Genomic DNA, 9,842 nt, shown 5'->3' with positions numbered 1-9,842 from the left:
TGTTATATGCACTTAGCAAGTGTAATCAACGTCGAAAAAACTTTGAAAAACCATTAAAAGTTATGGTTGAAAAATGGTTTTTGGTTAAAATAAAAACGCAAATTAACGTTAAAACCAAACGTTTAATCAACGTTGAAAACAAACCAAAAATCAACGTTAGATTAACGCTGATTTAGCGTTGATTCAATCAACTTATATACGAGTTTATAAACCTTAAAAAAACAACTTTTTGCGCCCTGACTCTTTTAATTCGAAAAAACATCAACTTTTTGTTCAATATTGTGTTGTTGTGAGTAAGAAAAGAAACAATAATTCTTCATAAACTTATAATAGCTGTAATAATTTAATTTAATTTAAAAACTTTATTTTTTGTTGTTGGTTACAGTAGTTTTAACAAGAATAAACTAATTAAAATCAACACATTTAACAATTATAGACAATACACACTCACATGAAAATCGTTAAAAACAATAAATAATAAATAAATCTAAAAAAATAAATAAATCTAAAAAAAAAAAAAAAAAAAAAAAAATTAGCAAAATTATAATATAAGTTACAAATAACATTAAAAATATTCAAATTCAAATTCAAATAGTACAATATCTTATCCTATTGTACTGCACATCTTGTTCTCAATTGTTACAGCTTTCACTTATTATTAATATTAGTATTGTTTGTTTTATATTATAATACTAACTGTTGTTATAGTATTACAAATAATCTGCCCTGTACCATTTTTTTAACGCAGGTAACTAAATTATCGATATTGAAAAGCAATTATTGAAAGCAAATAAAACCAAAAAATTAATTTATACATTTTTAAAACAAAAACTCACACAAAATTAAAACTATTTTCAACACGATCTTGATAAAATCATGATATCGTTATCTTCATCATCAATATCAAAATCATATATATTTTTATCGCCTTCTGTCATCAGACTAATTTTGATTTGATGCACGTTTTCCACTATTCAATCAATATGGTGCAAACTTTAAACAGTCTAAGTTATATTTTAATGCATTGAGTCTTTTTATTTAGGAACATCGGGTAACTGCATCTAAATAACAATATCTTTATAGGTACATTTGTACAAGTAATATTGTATTTCACATTGTTCACAAGCGAATGTGAACATTAAGCGGTCAATAGTGGGAAAAAAACAACTCATTACTGACCCGTGCCCAATTTACTTCATTATCCACCAAGATATTAACCTTTTTGGATAAAGATACATATACATCAACATCATACATCAACGCATATACACACACATAACACAAACCTTGGAGGCAGTTATACATCGCTCAAGTCAAACATTCGTTTAGTCGAACCGTTTTCATTGGTCCCCTGGAGGTTCAAGATATCTGTAATTAACTGAACTTATATATACTTATATGTATATATTTATTTATGTATATGTATATATATGTATATATACATACATACACATATATACTATATACATATATATATATATATATATATATATATATATATATATATATATATATACATATAACCATATATATATATATACATATAACCATATATATATATATATATATATATATATATATATATATATATATATATATATATATATATATATATATATATATATATATATATATATATATATGGTTAGAATTCAATAAATACGGCTGCGTATAAACTTTTTTTAAAATATATATATATATATATTTTTAATAATATATAATTATTTCGATATTTCGCTGATCTATCGTGATCAGCGTCATAATAAATAAAATAGTTACAAAGAAATCGTTATAGTAAAAACAAACCGTTAAAAAGATAACACTAAAAAGCCAAAATATAATACAAAAAATTTTTTTTAAAACATCCACATTGACTACTAAATTTCAAAGACAATTGTGCAAATTAAGAAAAGAAGGTAAGCTAGACACAAATACATACTTTAAAATGTATCCATCAGATTGTAACCCACCAAGGATTTACGGAATGATTAAAGCTCACAAACCAGAAAAAGATTACCCAATGCGCCCCGTTGTATCAACAATTAACACACCACCTTATGGAATATCTGATTATCTTGTTAAAATTATTTAACCGACTCTGAACAAAAATAAAAATAGACTTATGAATTCTAATAGTTTTGTAAATGAAGCCAAGCAATGGATAATAGATCCTAACGAAGTTCAAGTTTCATTTTATATATTCAATTTATATCCATCCATACCCATTGACGAAGCAATTCCGGTTATTATTGATATATTGAACGCTGACATTGATGACTTAAAAACTCGAACTAAACTTACTCTTGCAGACATTCACCAATTAGTTGAACTTTCATTAAGCATATGCTATTTTTTATATAAAGACAATATCCGAGTAATTCCTAATTCAGGTCCTATAGGTTTATCTTTAATGGTTGTTATGGCGGAAGCGTTTTTACAAAATATAGAAAGAAAGGCCCTTAACATAGCAATAGCTTATACATCCGATCCAAAAACTTACAAGAGATATGTAGATGATTGTCACGCTCGCTTCGCTTCAATAAAACAACAACAAATGTTCCTGAACATCCTTAATGAACAACATCCTGCCATAAAATACACAGTGGAACTTGAAAACAACCTCAAACAACTCAATTTCCTAGATATTATTATTACAAACACAGGCTCTGGAGCTTATGAATTTCAAATACATTGAAAGGAGGCTATTACAAATGTTCAACTTAAACCTAACTCAAACATTAATCCTAACATTATTATTGGCGTTTTCAAAGGATTTTTATGTCGTGCAAAAAGAATTTGCTCTCAAAAACACCTTCAAAAAGAAATTGATTTTCTAATAGACATATTTGTTAAAAATGGCCACGACAAGAACATTCTAAATAATATTACTATAGACTATTTAAAAAACGGTTCAAAAAACACAACATGTCAACCATTAGATACCCAACCCTTTATAAAACTACCTTGGATAGCAATTGATGGTCCAAAACTTCGTAAAGAATTTCGAAAACAAAACATAAAGGTTATCTTCACATCAACTCCCAATTTAAAAATATTTTTTGCAACAATAAAACTAAACTACCACTAAACACAAACCCTGGCGTATACCAGCTTAAATGTTCATGCGGTTCGATATACATTGGTGAAACTAAAAATAAGGTGATATCGAGATGTATTGAACACCAGAAAAATAGCTTAAAAGAAAAATGGTCCAGTTCGGGTGCAACTGAACATTCCAAAACATGCCATGGTAAGTTTGATTGGTTGCACCCCAAAACATTATCTGTAGCCCCAGAATATCGAACTCGGAAAATCAGAGAGTCACTCGAAATAAGCAAAGCTAGGGTTCGACAGGAGTTAAGAAATGGTGATGTAGTTCTCAATCGGGATGACGGTGATAACGTGACAACTAAAACCTGGGGGCCATTTTTTAATAAAATCTGCTGACGTCAGTTATTTGAGAAAAAATTTTTTGTATTATTTTTTGTATTATTTTTTGGCTTTTTAGTGTTATCTTATTAACGGTTTGTTTTTACTATAACGATTTCTTTGTAACTATTTTATTTATTATGACGCTGATCACGATAGATCAGCGAAATATCGAAATAATTATATATTATTAAAAATATATATATATATTTTAAAAAAAGTTTATACGCAGCCGTATTTATTGAATTACAACCATATTTTAACGTATAACAAGAAAATGACTTTCAAAGATTATATATATATATATATATATATATATATATATATATATATATATATATATATATATATATATATATATATATATATATACATATATATATATATATAGATAGATATATATATATATATATATATATATATACATATATATATATATATATATATATATATATATATATATATACACGTCACTTAAAAATATGTGAGCAAAAAAACTTCAATATTATAGTGCCAATATATATAATAGCATCAATATTATAGTGCCAATATATACAATAAATAAAAATACAAAAAAAAAAATTTGAAAATTTTTTTTTTTGTATTGTAAAAAATCGCAAATTTAAAAAAGTCATATCTCAGTGAGTTTAGTTCGATTTTGATGTTTTTTGTGTCTAACAAATAATAAAAAAAAGGTAACATGATTGGCGTTGAAAAATTGAGATTATACCAGGGCTGATACAATAAATCACATTCTGAAACAATTTTTGTATTTAAACATATGTTTTCGTTTATTCATACTAGCCATCAATAAAACTGGAAATAAATTACTTCCGTAAGTGCATTTCCGAAACCTCACCAAAGAGTATGCAGTACAAAAGTACTTTACTTCCGGTTTGGTTGATTTCCAGTTTTGTTAATTGCTAGTATTTATTTAATATTAATAGAAAGAATGAGTGCTCCTAAAATTACTAGATTCAATTTGGATAAAAAAGAGTCAAAATTTTCACTGTATTTGGGTGGAAGTAATGATCTTAATCCTTCAGAAGTGCCTACTATTAGAGATATCCTGAGAAAGGGTCTTTTAATACAAGAAAGTTTGCTCATTGAAAAAGATATTGACAAGTATGTAATGAAAAGTTAAATTTAAAGATTGCAGAAATATTGTTTGTATTTACTTGTATTCACTTTTTTTTATTTTTAAGGAGGCTTATGTGTGTAAGAGAACTTAGTGTACAATTAGCAGACTTGGCTCTTCAATAGTGAACAAGATCAAATGCTCTTTTTAAGTTTCCTGTGGTAATAAACAAGATATCTTTGGTACAAAAAAAAGAATTAGCCTGGAATAAGTTTAGTCAAATTTCTAGAGAAAAAGCAGCCCAAAAAATTGTTTCTACCTGGGAAATCAAATTGGATCAATTGCTTGACATTACATCTTGTAAATGTGAAATTACTTTATGTAATGAAAAGTGCTAAAAATTAAATAGTTGTCTAGAACATCAGCAGTAGTTAAGCAGTAATGACTAAAACAAAGACATCTGAAGAAAAAAAGTTTCAACAATAACCTATCAAAGGTATATTTGCTCATAGCAGAAAGGATTTTACCAGAGTTTTAAAGCACAACCCTGTAACAAAACAATTTCATCAAAGGGTTGTTAAAGAAGAACACATTACTCTTACTTCGAAGTAATAGGAGGAGATTCAACAAGCGCTGTAACTGGTTCAGGGAAAGATGGAGGTTTATTGACAAATCTTGAACAATTGTTAGGTAGAAAGTGTTTCTGGTCTATTTGCATGCTACATTGCAATGAGCTTCCTTTGAGGCACATTATTGTCACTCTGGATGGACCCACCAATTCAAATGTTGGTTTCACTTGACCAATTGGAAAAGCTCTTTTAATAGTAAACAGTAGGGAAAACTTGATACATTTGAACCTATTGCGCAGTTGGAACCATTAATCCAGATTCCTGAAAAAATTATAAATTCAATGCCAACAGATTCTGCTCTCTGCTATAAACTTATTACATGTTTGACTACAGGAGAGATGGGTCCAAATCTTAAAATGGCTAAGTGTGACAATCTTTCCCATAGCAGATGGCTTACTACTGGAGAAGCTATTATTTTTCTCCATATGAGTAACTATGGCTTTACTGATGATGTGCTAAGAAGATTTCACTTAATTTTAAAATGGGTAGTTCAAGTATTTTTTCACATATGGTATAAAATCAAAGTGAAACACAGTATTGTTAAGGCCCCGGAACACATAGTAACACTGTTAAAACTGCTACGAAAACAGGAGGATGAGATAAAAGAATTTGTTACTCTCAACATAAAATATGAAGCTTCTTTTGCTCATTCTGAATCTTTGATTCTTTCCCTTATAGCAAGCTCAGATAAAGAATCTAGAAGGTTTGCCATTAAAACCATCAAAGAGATACGGAAAAGTTTGGAGTATGGAGACACTCGATTCATGACAAGGAAGAAGGTCCAATCAATCTGGGAGCTTAAACCATACAAGTACTGATCAACCGGGCAAAGAAGATTAATCAGAACCTGTTTTACATGTCGAATACCTTCAAAAGATCTTGACAATTTCTTAGAGATACCTTTTGAAGCACCCTACTTTACCCTACACACACAATCTTTGCGAAAGAGCGGTAAAAGAGGTGACAGATGCATCTGCATCTGTTTGTGGGTTTGAGAGAAGAGATGGATTTGTCAGGGCTAGGTTGGCTCATAGACTATTAATGCTTAAGCTGCACTCTAAAAAAGATCTCAAAAACATTTTTTAATAAGACACTTGAATTTGATTATTTATACAGTAAATATTTGTTTTAACATGAATACGTCACTATGCCAAACAAATATTAATGTTAGTATTAATGTCATTTGTTTTTTTCTTTCTCATATCTGACATCTTAAAAATAAACAAATTCCCTGGCAGGTAGAGAATTTGTTTTCTTTCTAATTTTTTTATTATTACTTAATATTGCTAGAAACTTCTAAATAATGAAAAAAAAATCTAGTAACCCCCCAGGTTCCCATCTCGTCGGCCCTAGTTTAATCTTGGTTTTTCGATGCCAATCATTTCCCTAGTTTTTTTCATGTGTTATACAGAAATAAAATGAAAATTTCACAGATGTTCACTAAGATATGATTTTTTTTAAATTCGAAAACTTTACGTTCTGATATACGGATAATTTACGATTTTACGATGACAAAAAAAAATAGTTCCCCAGTAGGGAAAAAAAAAAATTTTCAAACTTTTTATTCGAATTTTCATTTATTATATATGTTGACACTATAATATCGATGCTAGAAGTTTCTTTGCTCCTTTTTTTTTTAAGTGACGTACCCTAATATATATATATATATATATATATATATATATATATATATATATATATATATATATATATATATATATATATATATATATATATATATATATATATTTTTTTTTTTTTTTTTTACAACAATCATTATTATATATTTCAAAAACAAATAGTATTTACATGTCTCCAGTTTATATAAATGTCCACCACAAATATTTACAATATCTAAAGAGCGTTAACAATGCTGTTTTACGCATGCGCGTTTGACATTTTAACTCATGCGAGTTAAAATAATAAGTCCGTGGTTTATAATATAAAGTGCTGGCTATTAACCCATGCATTTAAAAAATATACGCAAATCCGTCGTATCACAGGGCTACTAGGAACTTGCTTGTCGTTGTCGTTGAAAATACGTTATTTGTTGAAAATATATATCAACATATATTAGTAGTACTATGCAGTTTTAAGGAAACTCGCAGAAGACTAAGAAAAGTCTTTTCATCGAGAACCTTTAAAATACAAAATAAACTAAAAATTTAAAGAGTAATGACACACATTAATTTTTTGAGGTCTACTGTTCAGTAATATTTTACTATGTAGTTGCTAACAATTTTTATTTATTTATTTTTTTATATTTTATGTTTTATTTCTTTTTTATTTATTTTTATAGCTTAAATTGTTCTTTTTACATTTTATTATATTAATTATTCTTTTATATTTAATACATATCGATAAAATTGGTTTTGTTAATTATGAGATCTTTTAGTTTTTTCTTCAGGGCAATAAGATTATCCAATTTAGTAAGTTCTATATTTTGAGGTATTGTTTTGTTGTATAAATAGGGGCCACGGTATACAATTGAAAATCTCGAAAATTTTGTTTTTTTTATGGGCAATGTAAATTTTCCGGTTCCTCGTGTGATATATCTGTTGGCGTTGGTTTGAAAAAAAGTTATTAGTAAAATGAGTTGGGACAAGTCCGAGCTTATATTTGAGCATAAATAAAACATTTTGGTAGATGTTAATTTGATAGATATTTAAAGCATTCAAGTTTTTAAGTAAAGGATCGGCATGAGTGAATTTATTTTTATTATAAACCAATCTTGATGCGTGTTTTTAGAGTGTATATAGAGAACTTAATTTAGATTTATTTGTACTTCCCCAGGCAATATTAGCATATGTTAGATAACTTTGTATATAAGAAAAGTAGAGAACTTTCAGATTCTCCTGGGAAAGTATAGTTTTGACTTTGTAAAGTATGCCGATACTTTTTGATATTTTTGTATTTAATGTTTTTATATGGGGTTTCCAAGAAATCGTTTCGTCAATAATAATCCCAAGAAATTTAATAGTTTCAGTTCTTTCGATGTTTATGTTATCAATTTTTAGTAATGGTAGCATGCTTGGTATTTTGTTTTTTTGCTGGTTGGAATGAAACAAGATGTATTTTGTTTTTTCTTGATTTAAAGATAATTTATTTACTTTAAACCAAATGTTTAGACTCTCAAGGTCATCATTTGCAGATTTAAAGAAATTTTCAATTGATGCTGATGACTAAAATAAATTTGTGTCATCAGCAAACATTATTGCATCAAGTTTTTTTAGTGATTGTGGAAGATCGTTAATATAAATTAAAAATAAAAGAGGACCAAGAATGGAACCTTGGGGAACTCCGCATTTTATTTTTAGTAAATTAGAATATTTATTATCGTTCGAAATAACACATTGTTGTCTGTTGCACAGATAACTTTTAAACCAATCTAGGCTAGTATTTTTTATTCCGTATTTTTTCATTTTTTTTAGTAAGATATCATGATTAATTGTGTCAAATGCTTTGGAAAGGTCTATAAAAGTTCCTAATACAAATTGCTTTTTATTAAAAGAATCACTTATGCTATTAACTAAATCTAAAATTGCATGTTCTGTTGAGTGCTGTGCTTGAAAGCCGAATTGTTTTTTATTTAAGAACTTGTTTTGAATTAGGTATTCATATAATCTATTGTAGATTATTCTTTCAAGTATTTTAGAAAAGGTTGGAAGTATTGAGATTGGTCTGTAATTATTTATTAGAAATGTTTCACCGGTTTTAAAAATAGGTACATTTTTAGCTACTTTTAATTTATCTGGTACAGTTCCTGTTATAATTAATGATTTAAATATTTCGAAAATAGGTTTGCGTATCTCCGAAAAGACATTGACGACGATATTACTGCAAATGTCATCTATACCTGGAGACTTGTTTGTTTTAAGAGAGTTTATTGCATTTTCGAGTTCATCAATTTTTAGTTCTTTAAATATTAATTCGTTGTTGGCACTAGTTAGATAAGTTTCAAATGAGTTGTTTGGACAATTGACTTTTTAAGCTAGATTTGGGCCTATGTTGACAAAAAAACTATTAAATTTTTCTGAAATTGCATTATTATTGTCATACTCTTTATTATCTATGACAATTTGAGCAGGTAAACTATTTATTTTGCAGGTTTTTATCCCAATTATTTCTTTCATGATATCCCAAGTTATCTTAATATCACCATTTGTGTTTTTTATTTTATTTGAGTAATAGTTTTTCTTTGATTTTTTTTTAATTTTTTCAAACAAGTTTTTATACTGTTTGTAAACATTTAGGTTTGCCTCATTTCTATTTTTTAAGTATTTAATATAAAGTTTTTTTTTTTTTTTTGAGGATTTTTTAATACCTTTGGTGATCCATGGACATTTTAAGTGTTTTTCTTTTATTAATTTTACTTTAATTGGGAAGTGCATATTATAGCTTTTTAGGAAAATTTTTTCGAAGTTATTATAAGCAGAGTTAGTGTGCCCAAAATTGCATTCATGGTATACCTTATCGCACTCTTGTGCCGACAGTGAGTCTTTAAATTGTTGAATCGCAAATTTGTTGATTTTTCTTTTATAAGTTTTAATTTTACAACTATTATTAGATTTTAAATCTTGCGTCAAGGAGAAGAAAATAGGAAAATGATCAGATATATCTGCCTTTATTATTCCTGCCTTTAGAAAAGTATCAAACAATGAATTAGTTAATATATTGTCTATTCTAGTTACTCGAGTTGGCTTGTT

General features: G+C 27.5%; 1 protein-coding gene across 1 annotated transcript; it reads left to right on the top strand.

Annotated features, from left to right (window-relative positions):
- The first annotated feature begins 2,122 nt into the window (after positions 1-2,122).
- LOC136078839 (uncharacterized) lies at positions 2,123-2,695 on the top strand. The gene has a single exon (XM_065794654.1). The coding sequence runs from the start codon at positions 2,123-2,125 to the stop codon at positions 2,693-2,695; it is 573 nt and encodes a 190-aa protein (XP_065650726.1).
- Positions 2,696-9,842: the final 7,147 nt, after the last annotated feature.

The sequence above is a fragment of the Hydra vulgaris genome, chromosome 03, assembly GCF_038396675.1.
Source record: "Hydra vulgaris chromosome 03, alternate assembly HydraT2T_AEP".
Classification (NCBI taxonomy): Eukaryota; Metazoa; Cnidaria; class Hydrozoa; order Anthoathecata; family Hydridae; genus Hydra; species Hydra vulgaris.
Note: the sequence above shows the minus strand (reverse complement) of the source record. Positions and strands in the feature narration are given on the sequence as shown.